The sequence below is a fragment of the Malus domestica genome, chromosome 14 (assembly GCF_042453785.1).
Source record: "Malus domestica chromosome 14, GDT2T_hap1".
NCBI lineage: Eukaryota > Viridiplantae > Streptophyta > Magnoliopsida > Rosales > Rosaceae > Malus > Malus domestica.
In genome coordinates this window covers 19,538,433-19,560,937 of record NC_091674.1, presented here as the reverse complement: position 1 = coordinate 19,560,937, position 22,505 = coordinate 19,538,433, and the positions used below count along the sequence as shown (strand labels likewise).

At 36.5% G+C, this 22,505-nt stretch overlaps 2 protein-coding genes and 2 long non-coding RNA genes across 4 annotated transcripts; 1 reads left to right on the top strand and 3 right to left on the bottom strand.

Annotated features, from left to right (window-relative positions):
* Positions 1–2,641: 2,641 nt before the first annotated feature.
* LOC103454619 (hydroquinone glucosyltransferase-like) lies at positions 2,642–4,233 on the bottom strand. Its single transcript, XM_008394213.4, has one exon. It carries the CDS (start codon positions 4,192–4,194, stop codon positions 2,719–2,721), a length of 1,476 nt encoding a protein of 491 aa, XP_008392435.2. The 5' UTR covers positions 4,195–4,233; the 3' UTR covers positions 2,642–2,718.
* Positions 4,234–7,142: 2,909 nt separating this feature from the next.
* LOC114821200 (hydroquinone glucosyltransferase-like) lies at positions 7,143–8,583 on the bottom strand. The gene has a single exon (XM_029093172.2). It carries the CDS (start codon positions 8,448–8,450, stop codon positions 7,278–7,280), a length of 1,173 nt encoding a protein of 390 aa, XP_028949005.1. The 5' UTR covers positions 8,451–8,583; the 3' UTR covers positions 7,143–7,277.
* A 1,872-nt stretch (positions 8,584–10,455) lies between these two features.
* LOC139191551 (uncharacterized) lies at positions 10,456–12,345 on the bottom strand. Its single transcript, XR_011575601.1, has 3 exons — positions 12,005–12,345; positions 11,797–11,909; positions 10,456–10,816 (listed from the first exon to the last, which is right to left on the bottom strand). It is a non-coding gene; the product is annotated as an uncharacterized lncRNA (long non-coding RNA).
* Positions 12,346–18,860: 6,515 nt separating this feature from the next.
* Positions 18,861–20,715, top strand: LOC114821165 (uncharacterized). The gene is made up of 2 exons (XR_003768581.2): positions 18,861–19,065; positions 20,433–20,715. It is a non-coding gene; the product is annotated as an uncharacterized lncRNA (long non-coding RNA).
* The last annotated feature ends 1,790 nt before the right edge of the window (positions 20,716–22,505 follow it).

Sequence of the window (22,505 nt, the reverse complement as noted above, 5' to 3'; positions counted from 1 at the left end):
TCTTTGCGCGACAGATTTTGCTTTGTCGCGCAAATAGTTTTTCCTACTAATGTAGCCCATTATGAGGTGTAGCCCCTCCTCCACCCTCTTAGTGTACATCATATCATTTGATTAAAAAAAATATGTAATCTAACACATGTTTTAATTAAAATTTTCAATCTTTTCCAATGGCTAATTTTTTTTTTTTTAACAAACGATATTATCTACACTAAGGGGAAGGGGAAATGTTAAGCATCACGATGGGCTAGCAATCATGTGGTTCAAAGTCGTCTTTGGCGATAATCGAACCTAAGACCTCTCACTTACAAGTGCAGAGAAATACCACTAGACCGATAGGCTAAAATTTAAAAACTAGATTTTAGTCCTTAAAATGATTACTTTTACATAAATACCGCAAGTAAGATTAAAAACTAATTTTAATCTTTTGACTCGTGTCCAAATCAACATTTATATTCCACGTCATATTTTATGTAATTACACCATGTTTTTTCTTCCTATATAACGCCTAAATATTGCTATTAAATGGTTTTGCAATAGAATGAATTTTTGTTTTTTAATTCAAAATGAGCATCCGGCATTTAAAGATGCAACATCAAAAGAATTAGAGATTAGACTTCTTCCTAGAAAGAGATTAGGCTTCTGCAATTGAAAAAGAGATTAGGCAATCATCTATATATTGGCTGATTTCTTCACATACATCTGCTAATTGCGATTTTTCCCTTTTTTCTCATCATTTGCATTAGGTCTCTCTCTATTTTCTTTCTGTTGGTTTTGAATGGCATCTGGCTTGTGTATCTAGATGAATGCCAACATTTGCAATGAAGAGAATGGATTCAACTTCAGCAACTCTTTTAGATGAATGCCAACATTTGCAATGAAGAGAATGGATTCAACTTCAGCAACTCTTTTTGTGGCATTGTGCTTGTGATATTTCTTTTTTTTATTTTTTATTTTGTGTTGGTTGATTTTATTATGGGGTTTTGATCATTTTGCTAGTGTATGAATTGTTGAGTTGGAGTTGGGATTGGTCTTTTGCATCTGTATTTGATTAGGTACGTTTAGTTAGATACATTCGATTAGGTACGATAATTTAGATAAATTTGATTAGGTACGATAATATAGATACATTGGATTAGGTACAATGATTTAAGTAGGTAGTGTGATTGGGTGTTTTCAACTGAGTACTATAATTTGGACCAGGATCCTCGCCGGATCCTTCTCTGCGGATCCACTGGGAATCAATCCATCCGAACCGTTCAGCTCATATCCTACGGTCCAAGATTATTTTGAATAATTTTTTTTTTTCAGCTTCCGTTTCTCACTCTCTCTCCCTTCGTCCCCAAACCCCTCGGCATTCTTTATTCTTGTCCCATTCCAAAAGGCCAAAAGGAAGGATTAATCAAAGAATTAACCCATCAAACAACCCAAAAGACTTCTCATATACCCAAGAATTAATCCATCAATTTCCCAGAAACCACAAACAAAATCTTTAGCGACTGCAGTGGTTTCAAGCAAGAATAGGGGAAAAATTAACGGAAATGGATTTGGGAAAAATTTTAAGGGCAGACTCCATAGATGAAGAATTCGAATTCTGCAATCGGTCCGATAGGCATATCATTCGGCCGGCTTCATTTTCCACTTCGATCCCTCCGCCGGTGACCGATCCGGTCTTCGTACACCATCATCGCCGGTGGCAGCGAGAGGAAGATGGGCCTGCTGGTAGCGAGGGCGAGGGTAACGAGGTCTGCGCTGAACCTTTCCCTTCGTCCCCCAAACCTCTGCTGAGGAATACTTGGTCGTGAGGGCAAGCTTGCAAGGGTTGCTGGGTACTGAGTTTTGGGGTGAGAGAGCAGGAAAGAAACCAGCTGGAAGAGGCAGCGTCAGCGCCTTCCTTCCTCGGGACATAAATTGAAAATATTTGAGGCCGCACGATTTGAATATGTTTTGAAACGACTATGATGATGTGGTCCGTTGGCTCCGTCTAGAAAACATCCGGATGGGATCTGTACCCCTATAATTTAAGTGTGTTTAGCTAGATACTAATATTTAAATACATATACTTTTTTGGTGTATTATACGTGTGATGCCTTTGACTTTTTTCATCTTGTAATTTACACATGATGATATGAAAAAAATCTTTCCAGGCACTATAATCATGGAAGAAATCAAGCATAAATTAATCAAAGTCAAAATTAGATCCTAATAATGCAGAACCATACCAAGAAGGTCGAATAATTAATTATAGGGGCACAATGGAAACAAAAAGAGCCATTAAAGAGTCTAAAAACAACAAAATATGAGTTCTAATAATCATGATGACATGGAGGACTAAGATCAAATATCGCCACTTATTATTAAGATCTAACGGTATTCCTATTCACTTGTAAGTAAGAGGTTTTAGTTTCAATTTTTTTTTTTTTTAACAAACGATATTCTCTATACTAAGGGGGAGGAGGTTGATTAGCCTCACAGTGGACTAGCAATAATATGATTTAAATTCACCTTTGGCGATAATCGAATCTAAGACCTCTCACTTACAAGTGAGGAGGAATGCCACTAGAACGTAGTACTAAATGGCTAGATTCGATTCTTTAAATCACATTATTAATGGCTCATTATGAGATTTAATCTAATAGAAGGATTAAAATTCATTTACCCCTTATTTTATTCACTTTGCCAATATGGACGCAATAATTGACATATTAGGTTACAGTTCATTTAGTTCTTGAGTCCATTCAATATTTGAGCCACTTCAGTAAGAGACTTGGCAGACGATCCTTCTTCTTCCCAAACCAATTTGGCTGCCTCTTTATACCCTTCCATTTTCTTCCTTAGCAATTTCCCTTCATCTCCTTCAATTATGTCCCTTACATACTTAGCAATATCTTGGCTCCCCACTATGCCTTTCTCATCCGCTTTGACCCCAAATGCAACTTTCAAACCATCAACTAGAAGCACCTTATTCATTCTTTGCTCTGCATAGAGCGGCCAAGCAATCAGAGGCACACCATGCACGATGCTCTCTAGTACCGAGTTCCACCCACAATGGGTCAGAAATCCCCCTGTCGACTCGTGGCTCAGCACTTGGACCTGTGGCGCCCATGATGACACAACTAGGCCAACATCTTTGGTCCTCTCCAGAAACCCGTTTGGTAGAAACTCAAACGGGTTCTCCCCGCCTTTGACAGTAAAGTAAGAAGCATTGTTAGCGGTCTCATTTGGGCTCTTGACAACCCAAATGAATCTTTGCCCGCTTAATTCAAGCCCTAAGGCCAACTCATTTAGTTGTTCTTGTGACAGTGTTCCACCGCTCCCAAATGAAACAAATAGAACTGACCCATAGGGTTGCTTATCTAGCCACCTCAAACACTCATTTGCGTCTAACCCATCTGTTGAACTGGTTTTTATAACCGGTCCAATAGGATAAACTGGTGGAAGACATAGACCTAACTCTTTTTCCTTAAAAGCCTTGAAAGCACCAGGTTCCAAGTCCGCAAAGCTGTTGACCATAATCCCGGCAGCCGACCTGCACTTTTTGAAAATATGAACTACAGCTTTATAGACCGGATTGGACCGATCTTGAACAGGGTCTAAGAAATCTCCACCTTGGATCGGCACACAACCAGGAAGTAGAACCGGTTCGGGCAAGTCTCTGTACTCGCATGAAGTGGTCTCGTCAAGATGTGGCAAATGAAATAAAAGCCATAAACCCATAGCGTTAGTAGAAAAGAAAATATAAGGGGACAAGTGGAACTCATTAGCCACATCTAAGGCCTCCGCACCGAAGAAATCAACAACAAGTGCAACTAGACGAGTTGACTCGTTTAGGACCTTGAGTGAGTCTCGAAGAGCCGAGAGGGATCGAGTCAAGGTTAGTGTGATCTTGGTCTCGATCGTGACGTCAACAGGGAGGTCATGGAAGCTCACAGGAGGGAGGAAGACGTAGGAAATGGACTGGGAATCGAGGGCTTCAAGGACTTTCTTTTGGGGAGCCAAGTGCGAGCCGTCGTTGGGGATGATGAATGTGATGGAGAAGTTGTGCTGGATGACGAGTCGTTTGGCTAACTCGACAAGGGGAATGAGGTGGCCTAGGCCTGGAGTTGGGACGATGGTAACATGCGGTGGTTTGATCAGTTTATGGTGGTCGTTGTGGTGGTGGTTGCTGCTGCGGTGGCTTTGGGTGTCTAATGCCATGGTTGCTATACGGATTTTAGTGTTTGATGAAATGAATGCAAGGAAGAAAAAGAATATTTATAAGGAAAATTGTGGAGAATAATTGAGAACAATGTGGTCGTTGACTTGTAAGTCTATTGCGGCCAGTTGTATTTATTTTTACTTGTAAATTAGAGGTTTTAGGTTTGATTTTTTTTTGTCAAGTGAGAATTTGGACTACATTATTATGGCTGATCCATTGTGAAGCTTAACTCATTTCTTTACCCTACATAATACTGCTTCCTTGAAGAAAAAAAAATTCCCTTCTTGTTAATATATTGAGTGTGGAATTTTTGGTGGTGTAGGTAAGTGAATTAGGTGTGAATATGATAAAGTTGATGGGGCTCACGACGGAGAGAGTTGTGTTTCTATTTGTGCTCTTTTTTTATCTCTTTAATCTCAGTTTACTAGCCTAAAGTTTTGTAGTTTTCAACATTTGGTAAATGAAATTTTTTTTTTTAACAAACGATATTATCTACAATAACGGGAAGGGGAAAGGCTAAGCCTCACAATGGGCTAGCAATTATGTGGTTCTAAGTTATCTTTGGCGAGAATCGAATCTAAGATCTCACTTACAAGTGAAAAGGAATACCACTAGACCGATAGGCTAAAATTTAAAAACTGGATTTTAGTCCTTAAAATGATTACTTTTACATAAATACCACAAGTAAGATTAAAAACTAATTTTAATCTTTTGACTCGTGTCCAAATCAACATTTATATTCCACATCATATTTTATGTAATTACACCATGTTTTTTCTTCCTATATAACCCCTAAATATTGCTATTAAATGGTTTTGCAATAGAATGAATTTTTGTTTTTTAATTCAAAATGAGCATCCGGCATTTAAAGATGCAACATCAAAAGAATTAGAGATTAGACTTCTTCCTAGAAAGAGATTAGGCTTCTGCAATTGAAAAAGAGATTAGGCAATCATCTATATATTGGCTGATTTCTTCACATACATCTGCTAATTACGATTTTTCCCTTTTTTCTTATCATTTGCATTAGGAGTCCCTCTATTTTCTTTCTGTTGGTTTTGAATGGCATATGGCTTGTGTATCTAGATGAATGCCAACAATTTGCAACGAAGAGAATGGATTCAACTTCAGTAACTTTTTTTGTGGCATTGTGCTTGTGATATTTCTTTTTTTTTATGTTTTATTTTGTGTTGGATGATTTTATTATTGGGTTTTGATCATTTTGCTATTGTATGAATTGTTGAGTTGGAGTTGGGATTGATCTATTGCATCTGTGTTTGATTAGGTACGCTTTCACACTCGATTAGGTACGATAATTTAGATAAATTCGATTAGGTACAATAATATAAATACATTGGATTAGGTACTATGATTTAAGTAGGTAGTGTGATTGGATGTTTTCAACTAAGTACTATAATTTGGACCAGGATCCTCGCCGGATCCTTCTCTGCGGATCCACTGGGAATCAATCCATCCAAACCGTTCAGCTCATATCCTACGGCCCAAGATTATTTTGAATATTTTGTTTTTCAGCTTTCTCACTCTCTCTCCCTTCGTCCTCAAACCCCTCGGCATTCTTTATTCTTGTCCCATTCCAAAAGGCCAAAAGGAAGGATTAATCAAAGAATTAACCCATCAAACAACCCAAAAGACTTCTCATATACCCAAGAATTAATCCATCAATTTCCCAGAAACCACAAACAAAATCTTTAGCGACTGCAGTGGTTTCAAGCAAGAATAGGGGAAAAATTAACGGAAATGGATTTGGGAAAAATTTTAAGGGCAAACTCCATAGATGAAGAATTCGAATTCTGCAATCGGTCCGATAGGCATATCATTCGGCCGGCTTCATTTTCCCCTCCGATCCCTCCGTCGGTGACCGATCCGGTCTTCGTACACCATCATCGTCGGTGGCAGCGAGAGGAAGACAGGGCCGCTGGTAGCGAGGGCGAGGGTAACGAGGTCTGCGCTGAACCTTTCCCTTCGTCCCCCAAACTTCTGCTGAGGATTACTTGGTCATGAAGGCAAGCTTGCAAGGGTTGCTGGGTACTGAGTTTTGGGGTGACAGAGCAGGAAAGAAACCAGCTGGAAGAGGCAGCGTCAGTGCCTTCCTTCCTCGGGACATAAATTGAAAATATTTGAGGCCGCACGATTTGCATCTGTTTTGAATAAACGACCATGATGATGTGGTCCGTTGGCTCCGTCTAGAAAACATCCGGATGGGATCCGTACGTGTTTAGCTAGGTACTAATATTTAAATACATATACTTTTTGGTGTATTATACGTTTGATACCTTTGACTTTTTTGATCTTGTAATTTACGCATGATGATATGAAAATCTATAATCATGGAAGAAATCAAGCATAAATTAATCAAAGTCAAAATTAGATCCTAATAATGCGGAACCATACCAAGAAGGTCGAATCATTAGTTATAGGGTCACAATGGAAATAAAAAGAATCATTAAAGAGTTTAAAAACAACAAAATATGAGTTATAATAATCATGATGACATTGAGGATTAAGATAGCATAAATTAATCAAAGTCGAAATTAGATCCTAATAATGCGGAACCATACCAAGAAGGTCGAATCATTAATTATAGGGTCACAATGGGAATAAAAAAAGCCATTAAAGAGTTTAAAAACAACAAAATATGAGTTATAATAATCATGATGACATGGAGGACTAAGATCAATTATCACCACTTATTACTAATATCAAGTAGTATTCCTATTCACTTGTAAGTATGAGGTCTTATGTTTAATTTTTTTAATTTTATTTTTAACAAACGATATTATCTATACTAAGGGAATGAGGTGTGTTGGCCTCACAATGGGTTAGCAATAATTTGATTTAAATTCGCCTTTGGTGAGAATCAAATTTAAGACATCTCACTTACAAGTGAGGAGAAATATCACTAAACCGTAATACTAAATGGCTAAATTCGATTCTTTAAATCACATTATTGATGGCTCAATATGAGATTTAATCTAACAGAAGTATTAAAATTCATTTACCCCTTATTTTATTCACTTTACAAATATAGACGCAGTAATTGACACATTAGGTTATAGTTAATTTAGTTCTTGAGTCCATTCAACATTTGAGCCACTTCAGCAAGAGACTTGGCAGACGATCCTTCTTCTGCCCAAACCAATTTGGCTTCCTCTTTATACCCTTCCATTTTCTTCCTTAGCAATTTCCCTTCATCTCCTTCAATTATGTCCCTTACATACTTAGCAATACCTTGGCACCCCACTATGCCTTTCTCATCCACTTTGACCCCAAATGCAACTTTCAAACCATCAACTAGTAGCACCTTATTCATTCTTTGCTCTGAATAGAGCGGCCAAGCAATCAGAGGCACACCATGCACGATACTCTCTAGTACCGAATTCCACCCACAATGGGTCAAAAATCCCCGTGTCAACCCATGGCTCAGCACTTGGACCTGTGGCGCCCATGATGACACAACTAGGCCAACATCTTTGGTCCTCTCCAGAAACCCGTTTGGTAGAAACTCAGACGGGTTCTCCCAAACTTTGACAGTAAAGTAAGAAGCATTGTTAGCGGTCTCGTTTGGGCTCTTGACAACCCAAATGAATCTATGCCCGCTCAATTCAAGCCCTAAGGCCAACTCATTCAGTTGCTCTTGTGACAGTGTTCCACCGCTCCCAAATGAAACAAATAGAACTGACCCATAGGGTTGCTTATCTAGCCATCTCAAACACTTATTTGCATCTAACCCATCTGTTGTTTTTATAATCGGTCCAATGGGATAAACCGGTGGAAGACATAAACCTGCCCCTTTTTCCTTGAAAGCCTTGAAAGCACCAGGTTCCAAGTCCGCAAAGCTGTTGACCATAATCCCAACAGCTGACCTGCACTTCTTGAAGATATGAACTACACCTTTGTAGACCGGATTGGACCGATCTTGAACAGGGTCTAAGAAATATCCACCTTGGATTGGCACACAACCAGGAAGTAGAACCAGTTCGGGCAAGTCCCTGTACTCGCATGAAGTGGTCTCGTCAAGATGTGGCAAATGAAATAAAAGCCATAAACCCATAACGTTAACAGAGAAGAAAATATAAGGGGACAAGTGGAACTCATTAGCCACATCAAAGGCCTCCACACCGAAGACATCAACAACAAATGCAAATAGATGAGTTGACTCGTTTAGGACCTTGAGTGAGTCGCGAAGAGCCGAGAGGGATCGAGTCAAGGTTAGTGTGATCTTGGTCTCGATCATGACGTCAGCAGGGAGGTCATGGAAGCTCACATGAGAGAGGAAGATGTAGGAAATGGATTGGGAATTGAAGGCTTCAAGGACTTTCTTTTAGGGAGCCAAGTGCGAGCCGTCGTTGGGGATGATGAATGTGATGGAGAAGTTGTGCTGGATGATGAGTAGATTTTATATTATATATTTTACCCTAATCTTAGTATATTTTGGTTAAAATATTGGAAAATTTTTGATACTTTGAATTGTATTTTTAATATAGGACTTTCGACTTCCTCTGGAGCAAAACATGATCAAATGGACGAATTTTGGAGTAATTCCAGTTGGAGGACGTTCGTGAGTCACTTAGCTTGATCGTATCAAAAATTGGGATTTTTCCACCAAGCGGTTATTTTCCGACGATGAAATAAAGAAGCAGTGCGCAGTGCTGGAAAATGACGTTTTTGGGCTTAAATTGCGTTTTTGGAGCCCAAGATGACCTCGGATGGGTTCGTGGCCTTCTGGAAAAGTGTTCAGAATATCCCAAACATTAAATCCAGCTATATTGGGCCAGTTTTGGAGCAGCTTATGGGTCAAAACGTGGCTGTTCAGATTTTAGACGAATTTTATCATTTAATTTAGGGTTATGTTTCCTAGGGTTTGTGGAGAGGCTTGGCATATATATTGCTTGGCCGTCTATAGTTTTTCTGGACGCTTTATTTTATGCAATATTGGAGACAGAGAAGTGTTAGGGTTTCGAAGATTTTCTACTTGAAGGTGTTTTCAATCCTTTTCTTAAGAGATATTTCTATGATTTCAATTATGAATATGCGGAACTAATTTCTTTTGCTAGGGCGAAGCCTTGAGCCTTAGCATGAATATGTGATTTTTATTTAATTGCTTATGATCGATTGCATGCGTACTTTGAATTGTTAATCACCGGGATAAAAACTATCTAATTGTCGTAATGCCTGATCACCATTAGGATCTTTAGAAAAGTAATTTGATGCAATTTTGGTCGGAAGGTTCCCTGAAATTGACGCTGGCTTCTTGTGATTAATAATTGTAATTTCTCTTAAGATGAATATCACGTCATAAGGATTGCATGGTTTTTCAAAGGATTTTCATAAAGCATAATGAGTCTTTCATGTTTAGATTTGATCCGAACGTCCGGACGGGTTGCATGTTAGATATACGTTCTATGTTGGAGGTTCCAAGTAGAATATGAATTAGGAAAATCTAACCTTCAAAGTGGCATGTGTAGATCATAAGTAATTGGTAAAAATTCATAGGATTGCTAGGTGATGGTGGAACCCTAGTGCTTTCTTAATTTGATTTTCTCAAAACTGTTTTCTTCTCTCTAATCCTAATATTGCAGATTGTTTATTTTTAATTCATTAAATTCGTTTTTATTTTAATTAGGTTATAAAATCAATCACTTCAATTTCTATTTTACAATAATTAAATGGAATCTGATTAGTTCGAATTATTTAATAATCCCTGTGAAGATGACCTTGCGAAATCCGTTTATACTACAATAACCTTGTGATTCTTGCAAGTAAAATAGGAGAGTTAAGCCCGTTCACATGAGTAGTAAAAATCCTATCAAGAAAATGGCGCCGTTGCCGGGGATTATTTAAAATAATTCCTACTAATCAGAATTTCAATTAGTTATTGCTGTTTATACATATAAGAACAAAAATTAATTAATTAATTAATTTTCGTTTTTGTTTTATTTTTCTCAGATTACAACAACTCTTAGTTAATTATTTTTGTATATATCTTTTTATTTAATTGTTAATTTTGTTTGGTAGGTTACAATTTGTTTCTTTTTGAGCAGTGCAACAATGGAATTTGCAGTTCCCCCTGAATTCAATCTAGGACCACCCCTTTGGGTGTCATTAGCAGAAAAGGGTTATTATGGATTTAAGCCCACAGTTTGTGCTCTTTGTAATTCAAATACTCATGATATTTTGCAATGTCCTGAGAGAGAATATTTTCCAGATTATGTCCAGAAGTATATAAATATGAGAAACGATTCAAAATGGAACTGGAACAATCCACATTCAGAGTTCTACACTCAAAGTTTGAAAGAGCATCTTGGGCGGTATTTTGAGCAGCTTAATGTGCCACAAGAGCTTTCAGTGGAGGACAAGCTCTCTAAATTGTTGGAATTAATTGACTTATACATTGAAATAACCAATGACGGATTTCTGATTCAAGCATTAAATTATGGGAAGAGCTTTAATGATCAAGAGGAGATTGGTGCAGGAATTGAAGAGCAATCTGCCACCCAGTCATGCCCAAGGGAGGAAACACCACCTGCTGATCGTGAAACAATTTCCCCACAATCTTTTCCTCCCCAAGTTTATGGGCCACCAGAACCCTTCCCAGCAGGGCTGCAAGAATGCACAAGAATTGATATGTTAGAAGCTGTTCATTCAAAATCAGTACATCAGACATCACATGATCAGCTTTTGACTACTCTGACCATTTTGGATTCGGAGCAACAGGCTACTGATCAGAAAATTTTGGTTGCTGAATTGGACACGCAAACGTCGCAATTCATCAAATTTAAAGAAAATCAGGATCAATTCCGTGACAGCTAAATTCCTCATAGAGAAATTTTGCCAGTGCAGAGGTTGTGGGTGTTAAATACAAGGTTCAAGGCAGCTCGACGGAAACATAAACCTCACTGGAAACAACCTTATTTGATCACAAAGATTCATTCACATAGAAGTGCACTTATGAAGTATTCAACAACTGATAAACAACAACTCATTCCATACCTATTGTTGCCGTATGATGCTATCAAGAAGTGGTTAACTCGAAGGGAACAAGTGACGTGATCTTCAATTCTTCCCTCTACGTCTAGCTATAGACGTTAACTAAAGCGCTAATTGGGAGGCAACCCAATTTTTCTAACTCTTTTCTTTTTATTTCGTTTATTTTATTTTCCTGTTTTTATTCCTAATTACAAAAATCACAAAAATAAAAAAATCAGAAAATTGAAAAAAAAATTGCAGTTTTTAATTATTGTTATTTTTCTTTACTTATCTAATTAGGTTTTTTATTGCAGGTTGCATTCAGAACTGATTCGCCCTGATCCCAACTAAGGGGGTGCAATCAACATTTATTCCCCCAGCACATTCATCATCAATTCATCATAAATTCCTCTACATTCATGAGATTAGGCAGTGCGTAGTGCAGAAACAAAGTTGAGGGATCTAAGTGGCACAGAGAATAAGACATGATGAATTTATAGATCTCTTCATGCATGACGAACAAGCCAATTCAACATACTGAGGCACTGAGACCATATACAAATTTTTATTCACAGATTCTTATCAAACATAGTTGCAAGGATATAGAAGCATACCTTTTCAATGAGGATCTAAACCGGATCTGCAGTGTTGTAGCTGTTGTTCCTTTTCATTGCCGTTGCAGAGCTTTCAGGTCAGGGACATTTGCACATTCATAATATACACAGATCTGAGACCAACATGCATCAGTCACAGAACCATGATGTTCAACCAGTTACTCAGAGACTATAAAAAAAAAAAAAAAGGTGGACGACGGTGTGTTACCTGCTGATGGCTGGTTTTTTGGACAATCAACCAAAGATCTACCAATATTTGGGGTGCAAGGTTGGTGCTGCTGTGCGAGAGAGGAGAGGCTCGGGTTCTCACAAATGAGAGAAATGAGAGAAAAACGAGAGATGAGGAGGCTGAATTTCTAAGAGGCAGAAGGTTATTGCGTTTTTTTTAAAGTAATGAAGAAGAGAGCAGAGATGCATTGGGGGACATGAAAAAAAAAATGTGAGAGACAGAGAGGTTTTTTTTCATTTTTATGAGATATGGGGTCCGAGAGAAATGAAAAAAAAAATGGGAGAAAGAAGGATTTGCTGTGAAATGGAGAGAGTAAAAGTATTTTCAGAATTTCTAGAGAGAGCTAGATGGGCACATGGGGTTGATCTTAACCCTTGATTTGGAATCCTATGGAGCTACCCTTCGTGATGCATGCCACGTGTTCAAAGCTGGAGTATTCATATGTCTGCTCAATTGACTCGGTTTGAATAAAGAGGGGAGAGAGCCGTTTGGGCTCTGACAGAGACAGAAACAAATCTGCACGCCACTTTCCACTTGCATGCCAGCTGCATGCCATTTTTTTTTTATAGGGAATCCAATGTTTATTTCAAAAGGGCGTGTAGCAAGTGGCCCGTCACGTCCTGATCTTTTCCATACATCCTAGGTGGTTTGAATTCCTTTCTTTACATTTTGTTTTCTAGTTTCTTTCCTTTCCTTTTCTTTTTATAGTCTTGTCCATTTTATTTTTCTAGTGTCACAGTTTTTGTATTGTGTTTTTTTTATTTTTTATTTTTTTTAGTTTTCTTTTTGTTTCCACCACACCTTGAGGACAAAGTGTGAAATAAGTTTGGGGGTGGGAAAATAACATTTTAGGTTTTTAATTTTTGTGTCGGTTAAAAGTTTTCATTCTTTTTAAGTTAATATCCATAGATTATTTTAAACGTTAGAACAAATGGACATGGTGAATGTTAATCCCACATTAGAGTTTTTGCTATTTATCGTTGCTTAGACACTAATTCATGAATTATAATTTGAACTTTGCACATCACACCAACATGGTTTGTGGGGAGTGAGATTGAAACACTTGCTTTTAGTCTAAGTTATTTTTAATTTTTGTTTTAAGTAAAGTCAGTTATTATTGTGAATAAAGTAATAATTGTCTCACCCGAGGTTTTGCCTAGTAACCGGGCCAGTCCTACCTAATCAGCAGTGATTCTCGCGTCAAACGGTAGGGTTTTGGCATGGGGCAGGGTGGTTAGTTGGTTTCGTAGCCTTTTCAGCTCGGGTTAATAAGTCCTTAGGGGTGTTCTACACCTAGTGTCCTAAAGCCCTAGTGGTTTGGGAGTCATTGACCTAAAGCTCGCTACATGGGTTGGATCGAAAGCTTAAGTAAACCGACATTGCACGACCACTACTGTTACTGAAAAAAAAAAAATTGTTACTGAAAAAAAGAAAAAAAAATTGAAAAGAAAAAGAAAATGAAAAACAGTTATATTTAAAGTTAGTATGTGTGAAATAAAGAAGTACGAGAGGTAAGGGTTTTAGTCGAGTCTCCTTAATTATGTGGTTCACTTTACACCAAAGGAAGTTTGTGAATTCTTTTCTAATTGATTCTAAATGGCTTAGACTCTATGGTGGGATTGGTTGGAACTTTTGAAAAAATGTTCTAGTTTTTAAAATTTGCTATGGATTGCAACTTTGAAGGTGAAAATTTTTGTCAGTTAATTTTAGCCAGTTGTTTAGTTTGTTAAGTTTTTATTTTTGTTTGAGTCTTGTTTTGCTTGAGGACAAGCAAAAAGCTAAGTTTGGGGGTATTTGATGAGTAGATTTTATATTATATATTTTACCCTAATCTTAGTATATTTTGGTTAAAATATTGGAAAATTTTTGATAATTTGAATTGTATTTTTAATATAGGACTTTCGACTTCCTCTGGAGCAAAACAGGATCAAATGGACGAATTTTGGAGTAATTCCAGTTGGAGGACGTTCGTGAGTCACTTAGCTTGATCGTATCAAAAATTGGGATTTTTCCACCAAGCGGTTATTTTCTGACGATGAAATAAAGAAGCAGTGCGCAGTGCTGGAAAATGACGTTTTTGGGCTTAAATTGCGTTTTTGGAGCCCAAGATGACCTCGGATGGGTTCGTGGCCTTCTGGAAAAGTGTTCAGAATATCCCAAACATTAAATCCAGCTATATTGGGCCAGTTTTGGAGCAGCTTATGGGTCAAAACGTGGCTGTTCAGATTTTAGACGAATTTTATCATTTAATTTAGGGTTATGTTTCCTAGGGTTTGTGGAGAGGCTTGGCATATATATTGCTTGGCCGTCTATAGTTTTTCTGGACGTTTTATTTTATGCAATATTGGAGACAGAGAAGTGTTAGGGTTTTGAAGATTTTCTACTTGAAGGTGTTTTCAATCCTTTTCTTAAGAGATATTTCTATGATTTCAATTATGAATATGCGGAACTAATTTCTTTTGCTAGGGCGAAGCCTTGAGCCTTAGCATGAATATGTGATTTTTATTTAATTGCTTATGATCGATTGCATGCGTACTTTGAATTGTTAATCACCGGGATAAAAACTATCTAATTGTCGTAATGCCTGATCACCATTAGGATCTTTAGAAAAGTAATTTGATGCAATTTTGGTCGGAAGGTTCCCTGAAATTGACGCTGGCTTCTTGTGATTAATAATTGTAATTTCTCTTAAGATGAATATCACGTCATAAGGATTGCATGGTTTTTCAAAGGATTTTCATAAAGCATAATGAGTCTTTCATGTTTAGATTTGATCCGAACGTCCGGACGGGTTGCATGTTAGATATACGTTCTATGTTGGAGGTTCCAAGTAGAATATGAATTAGGAAAATCTAACCTTCAAAGTGGCATGTGTAGATCATAAGTAATTGGTAAAAATTCATAGGATTGCTAGGTGATGGTGGAACCCTAGTGCTTTCTTAATTTGATTTTCTCAAAACTGTTTTCTTCTCTCTAATCCTAATATTGCAGATTGTTTATTTTTAATTCATTAAATTCGTTTTTATTTTAATTAGGTTATAAAATCAATCACTTCAATTTCTATTTTACAATAATTAAATGGAATCTGATTAGTTCGAATTATTTAATAATCCCTGTGAAGATGACCTTGCGAAATCCGTTTATACTACAATAACCTTGTGATTCTTGCAAGTAAAATAGGAGAGTTAAGCCCGTTCACATGAGTAGTAAAAATCCTATCACTGGACGATGAGTCGTTTGGCTAACTCGACGAGGGGAATGAGGTGGCTTAGGCCTGAAGTTGAGACGATGGCAACATGCGGTGGCTTAGGCCTGAAGTTGAGACGATGGCAACATGCGGTGGTTTGATCAGTTTATGGTGGTCGTTGTAGTGGTGGTTACTGCTGCGGTGGCTTTGGGTGTCTAATGCCATGGTTGCTCTAGGGATTTTAATGTTTGATGAAATGAATGCAAGGAAGAAAAAGAATATTTATAAGGAAAATTGTGGAGAATAATTGAGAACAATGTGACCATTGACTTGTAAGTCTATTGCGGTCAATTGTATTTATTTTTACTTGTAAATGAGAGGTTTTAGGTTTTGTTTTTGTTTGCCAAGTGAGAATTTAGACTACATTATTATGGCTTACCAATTGTGAAGCTTAACTCATTTCTTTACCCTACATAATACTGCTTACTTGAAAAAAAAAATGCCCCTTCTTGTTAATATATTGAGTTTGGAATTTTTGGTGGTGTAGGTACGTGAATTAGGTGTGAATATGATAAAGTTGATGGGGCTCACGACGGAGAGAGTTGTGTTTCTATTTGTGCTTTTTTTTTTCTCTCTTTAATCTCAGTTTACTAGCCTAAAGTTTCGTAGTTTTCAACATTTGGTAAATAAATTTTTTTTCATCCCAGAGTCATACCTCAAGTTTCAATTTTCGAACAGTCTCATACATCCGTTAAATTGATTGTTAAGTCAGCCGTTAACTGATGACGTAACGCCCATGTGGAGAATGACAGGACGCCACATTCGTTAAGGGTCTACGTGGAAATAAAAAAACTTAAAAAATTAATAAATTTAAAAACAAAAAATAGAAAAAGGTGGGGATAATTGCTTCCTCTCTTCTTGTCCCTTTTCCTCTCTCCTCAAATCTCAAATCCTCATCAGCCCTTGCCCTCGCAACCTTGTAACCCTCCATGGAGGTTTGTGGACCGCGTAATCGTCGCCCTCCCTATTACTGCCACTGGCAATGGTTGGGCGGAGATTGATTCGGCAACCGACGGAGGAATTGAAAGGGAAAATATAGTGTGCCCAATGATAAGCCTATCGACCCAATTTGCTCCCAAGAATTCGAATTCTTTGTCCATGGAGTTTTCCCATTAAATTTTTTCCAATTCCAATTTCCAGTGTTTTCCCTATTCTTACCCCTAAAAAAAATTGCAAAAATTTGGGGATGAAGGTGAAGGCCAGAGAAATCCCGCTCATCTCTTCACTCAATGGCCAAATCCCACTCATTGGGTTTTCATCTCTTGTTCCTTAATCCGAGCAACAGCGGAGCTGGGCAAAGCTGTAGGCACGCCAAACTCACCAACCCAGATCCCAACCATTTCTTTTCTGCCTGAACCACCCAGCCAACCCCGATCCACCAAGACCCGCACTTGTTGCTGCTCAACTGTGGCAAGCTCGCGCTTTCTTAACCACCCCTTGCAGCCCGCCAGAACCACCAAAGTTGCATTTCCATCGATCTAAGATTTGCAGAAGAGAGAAAATGGGGCGAGGAGAGAGGAAGCAATTATCCCCACCTTTCTTTTTCTTTTTTTTTTAATTTTTTAATTTATTAATTTTTATTTATTTTTAGTTCCACATGGACCCTTAACGACATGTGGGCCCTATAATTCTCTACATGGGCGCCACATCATCAGTTAATGGCTGACTTAATAATCAGCTTAACGAATGTATAAGACTGTTCGAAAATTGGAACTTGAGGTATGACTCTTGGATGAAAAAAATTTCATGTACCAAATGCTGAAAACCACAAAATTTTATGGTAATAAACTGAGATTAACCGTTTTTTTTTATATTTGTTTGTTTGTTTGTTTCTGTTGCCTTTTATATTTTGAGAAAACCTTTCATGCTTCTTTAAACAATTCTATTTGTGATTTTTTTTTATTTTACAAATTCTATTTGTGATCTTTGTATAATATGTGTGTTTGTTTCTTTCGCCGTAGTTCACGCTTCCCTCTTAAATTTGACATCACTGCTAACATCATGCACACGTAACGATGATTTTGGAATCTTTTGATACCTGTCGCTAGACCTGGCAATTTCTGACACGACATGATGACACGACACGAAAATAATGGGTTTCGAGTCAACACGATAACTAATCGGATCATTATCGGGTGACCTGTTAAGAACCCGTTAAGAACCCATTATTAACAGGTTCTTAACAGGTATACAAGCGGATAACACGTGGATGACCCGTTTCGACCTGTTAAGAAAAAAAATTATTTTGATAATTTTAAAGTTTAATTACTAAAAGATTTATTATAAATCTTTTAGTATATACAATATATACAATAGCCATATTAATATATACAACAGTCATATTAATATATACAATATATTCTGTATAACAATATACAATATATACAATAGCCATATTACTAAAAGATTTATTATAAATCTTTTAGATCATGTTTATGCAATAGCCATATTAATATATACAATATATTCTATATTAAATATATATAGTTTTGTATTATTATTCTATATGAGTTTAAAAAAAAGTTTTAGTCATTATTTATTTTTATTATGAGAGTTTCTTATTATCATTACTAGGATAAATTTTACTTAACATGTTGTTGTCCAAAATTAAAATAAACTAGTATAGTATTTGTATGGGCAAGAACTAAGAAGACATACATACAAGTATGAAAAATGTGAAAGAATATATAAACCCTTGTGATTCATCATTATTTCTCCACGAGTAGATAGTGGTTACACTTACATTATCGTTTAGATTTTTAAAATCCTCCAAACCTCATGAATAATATTTTTTTATTTGAGGGAAAAATTAATAAAATTAATAATAATTATTGTAGAAGTGTAAAACATGTAAAAAAAAAATATACAATCACTCATAATGACAAGCTTTACAACTTTCATGAAAGGGTCAGCTTCGAAATCCAACACTATAATCCATAAACCTTAAATTTATATTTGACCGTCTATTGTCATTTACGCTTTATTCTTGTTACTGAATTTCATTTTTTTAATTTTCCTTTTTGAAAACATAATCATCTGGTGGATGTAAGAAGATGAATGTTCAGATCTTTGATATCACGTTTCAATATTTACGGTTAACTGAAATATGAGTCGATGTTATATAGTTTGTAGAAACTTTATAAATATCAAGCAATATTTTCACTAACCATAAAACTTTGAACATAATATCAACGATCCAAACCATTCATCTTCTTGCATCCTCTAATAGATCATGTTTTCAAAAAATAAAATTTGAAAAAATAAAATTTGATGAGAAAAATGAAGCGTAAATGTAAACAACAATCAATGGTTAAATTTTGATCTATGATTTATATGATTATAGTGGCGAATTTCGAAGTTAAGCTCTTCACAAAAGTTGTAAAGTTTGTCATTACAAGCGTTTATATATTTTTCTATATTTTTTATACTTCTACATTAATTAAAAAACTATTAAAGACTTTACTTAAATAACAGCCGTTAGATAAATGAGAATAAATCTTTATCATTAGATTCTATTTCATTTATATTATTAAAACTTTTTTGGACAAAAAAGCCCCTTATATTTTCCATTATTTTCCAATTTTTTCCATTTGATTTGATCAGAAGCTAGCGCCCAGCCCTAAATTCTAATCCCTTTCTTTCTTTCTCTCTCCCCACTCTCGTACCCTCTCTCCCGACCCGCCGCGGCGCCTTTTGTTCTTCCTAGCCTCTCTCTCCTGTCGTCTGTTCTTCCAAAAAGCTCTAATCCGACGGCCACGATCTTCTTGTCCTCCATTCGTACAACCACTTATGTGTAAGTATTTCTCCCTCTTCAACCTTGCTCTCTCTTCACTCTTTCTACGCTGATTTACGTACTTGGGTATTTTTATATCACTATATATAGACACTTTCTGTGTTCTTTTCATTTGTTTAATGTTGTATCTTCATAAATCTTATGTTTTTGTTTCTTCTTTTTCATTCGAAATTACGAATTTTCATTTCTTAAAAAAAAAAAACCCATGTTTTGTTTTTTAAATCTGACAATTTTTTATTAGTTCCAAAATGCAGTGATTTTAGTTTGGATTATTTGACTTGTTAATTGATATGGGGATTCTGGATTTTAGCTACTGATATCAAGCAGTATTTGAGTTTACTTTTTCTGATATGGCAATGTTTTTGTTTACTTTTTCTGATATGGGGATTCTCCGATTCTGGATTATTTGACTTGTTAACTGATATGGCAATGTTTTTGTTTACTTTTTCTGTTGAAATCTGCTCAAGGGGTATTTGAGTTTCTGCATTTCGTTTGCTGAGTGTGTTTACTGCTTGTTAAGTACATGAGTTTGATTGCTTTTAAAGCCGTAAATTTCAAAAATTACTTGATGAGTATTTTTGCTAGTGTTCTCTGCAGCTAAATTTGATCTTGTATGTATGCGTGTGCTGGTATACCTTATAAGAGTTTGTTAGATTTTGGTGCTACATTTCTTTGAACTGCTTGAGGTTTTAGGACTGATTGAAGATGTCGGTTTTAGAAGTCTTGATAAATGACTTACATTTATGGATATCTGTTGGATGGATATGAATCTATAGTTGTACAGTTGCCTGTACAGTAAGTCCTCTGTTTATTTTTCTTACTCGTGAAGATTTCTCCCATCACTCTGCGAATGACATAGGGCCTTGGTTTCTAATGGGTAAATTTCATATTAGCTCTTGTTGTTGACATACTAGGCGAAGCCGGCCACATATTTTTAGGATGACTATAATTAGGCCTGGCATTTTGGATCCAACCCGTTAACCCGACCCGACCCGTTAATATTTGTATTTGGGTGGATACTTAACGGGTCGGGTCGCTAACGGGTGAACCCGTTAACAACCCGTTAAATAACGGATCACTTTGGGTCAACCCGTTAGACCCGTTAGCACCCGTTAGTTGAGGATATTTTAGTAATTTTAGTAAAGTCTTAATAACAAAAAATAAACTTTATGTAAAAAAAAATAATAATAATTGTTAACGGGTGAAACGGGTGACCCGTTAGCTTAACGGGTCGGATTCGGGTGACCCATTAGCTTAACGGGTTGGGTTCGGATGACCCGTTAACTTAACGGGTCGAGTTCAAACCCAATAAACCCGACCCGTTTACAGGTCTAACTATAATCAATTGTTTTGGTTAAACATTGCAGGCGGGCGCATATTCTCCGTCCACTTCCAGCCTCCAGGCAAGCCACTGTAATTACAAGATGGCTTTTGCTATGCTGCATATGGATTATGGAGTATACTGTATTGCCTCGTCACTTATGGTACCTTGATAAATGCAAAAATTAAACAGACAGAATAAAGTTACCAATTATTTTACGAGAGACCATACCAACAAATAGTATGACTATTTGGAAGCAGGGGTATGGGTGTGAATTAAATTGGTGTACACAGATTGGCTCTAATAAAATATGAGTTTTGGGACTAGAAGCTTGATTTGTGTTTTGGTTCTAATTAAGAAATTGTGGGTTCGAGTCGAATCCCACTTCACTAGGTGTGCGTGCAACCTTTTTCTTTCACTAAAAAAAATTATTATGTTTTTTATTTGATTATTTATTAATTTAAAATATATTTTCCTTAACGGGTAACGGATCGGGTCATATTACCCATTAATATTATCAGGTCGATTACGGGTCGGGTCATTTTACCGGTTTATTTTAACGGGTGTTACACGACACGACCCGTTAAGATATCGGGTATGACATGAAAACGACACGAACATAGAAAACACAACACGAATGCCAGGTCTACCTATCGCAGAGGTAATGAAATATAGGTAATTTGGGATAATAAATAAATGTAGATGTAGGTAGGTGTATTTGAATCATTTGATACTAAATCTGGCAATTATTTACACAACCTATTAATCATACTCAAAATTATATGAAAATAATGAATTTTAGGTTAACATTTAACTAATTTGATCATTATCAGGTCAATTTTTTTTTTTAAGTACATCGATATTTTTATACTAATGAGAGAGGGAGGTTGGCTAGCTATACGATATGTGTTGAACAACCAAAAAAAAAAAAAAATAGAGTCCATACACATTGGGTCAAATTATAGGGCAAAACAAAAATGTAATCCAGCAAAAAAAAAACGAGGATGGGCTTTACATACAAATTAACATCCATAAGTAAATTAAAAAAAAAAATCTAAATGTCTTCCTACAAAAGGGGGAAGAAACTGTGCAAAACCTATTTTTCTGCAAAGCATGGAAAAAAATGCATAGTTAGTGGGAGAAGTTAAGGGAAAGTGATAGGAGGTCATGGCCTCCATCATCCCCCACGTAACAAATTCTAAAGTTTTCTTGGGACGCCTATAAATAGGCATCAACTACAGCAAGGGAAAAAAATAGAAAAGAAAGGGGAAACTCTGCAGAAAAAATAAAGAAACTTTGAGAGAACAAGGTGCTGCCAAAAAAGAGAGCAAGCAGTTTGATCCTTTGTGCTTTCGAATCAAGATCCAAAAAAAGAAACATTCATCACCAGGTATGAAATAAGTTCTATTAATTTATGTATTTCTCTTGTTTGATGTTGTGTTGCAGACAAAAATGACGAAAATAGGGAGTAATCAGTTACCTAGAGTTTGTAACCTTCAGTTTATACAAGAAAATTGCAACATTTAAAAGAGAAATGAAGAAGATGATCTGAAGTCCCCACTGACAGCAGCAGAAATAATCTCCAAAATCCCATGAATTTCTTTGGGGTGGCCTAAACCACCCCGTGAAGTTCCAATCAAGTCTAAGAAATCCGTATTCATCATCCACCCCAAGAAAGAAGAAACCATTGGTGTCATGGCAAGCAATAGATTTGATAAAGAAATAACAAAGTTTCGACTCCAAATATCAACCACAATCTGTTTTTGTTATTCAATCAACAACAGTGCAGGAGCTTATTGGCAAAAGTAGAAGCAATATGCTCTAAAAAGGTGTTTAGTTGCTGATATCCTAGACTTCAAAGATTACTCCAGAAAAAGGAAAAGGAAGAAGATGTCTTTTGAAGAATTTAAGTGTGGCTATCATTTTGGATAAAAGAGACACAGGAACAAAGGAAAAGGTGCATATGTTGACAAAGAGACAAAGGAAAAGAAGCCAAAAAATACCACTTGACCAACTCATGCTTGGTTCAAAGCCTTCTTTGCCACGTGAAGATGGAACAAAGATTTTCATTGTGTAAAAAATGTTCACCTACTTCTCTGCCACATGAAGATGGGACAAA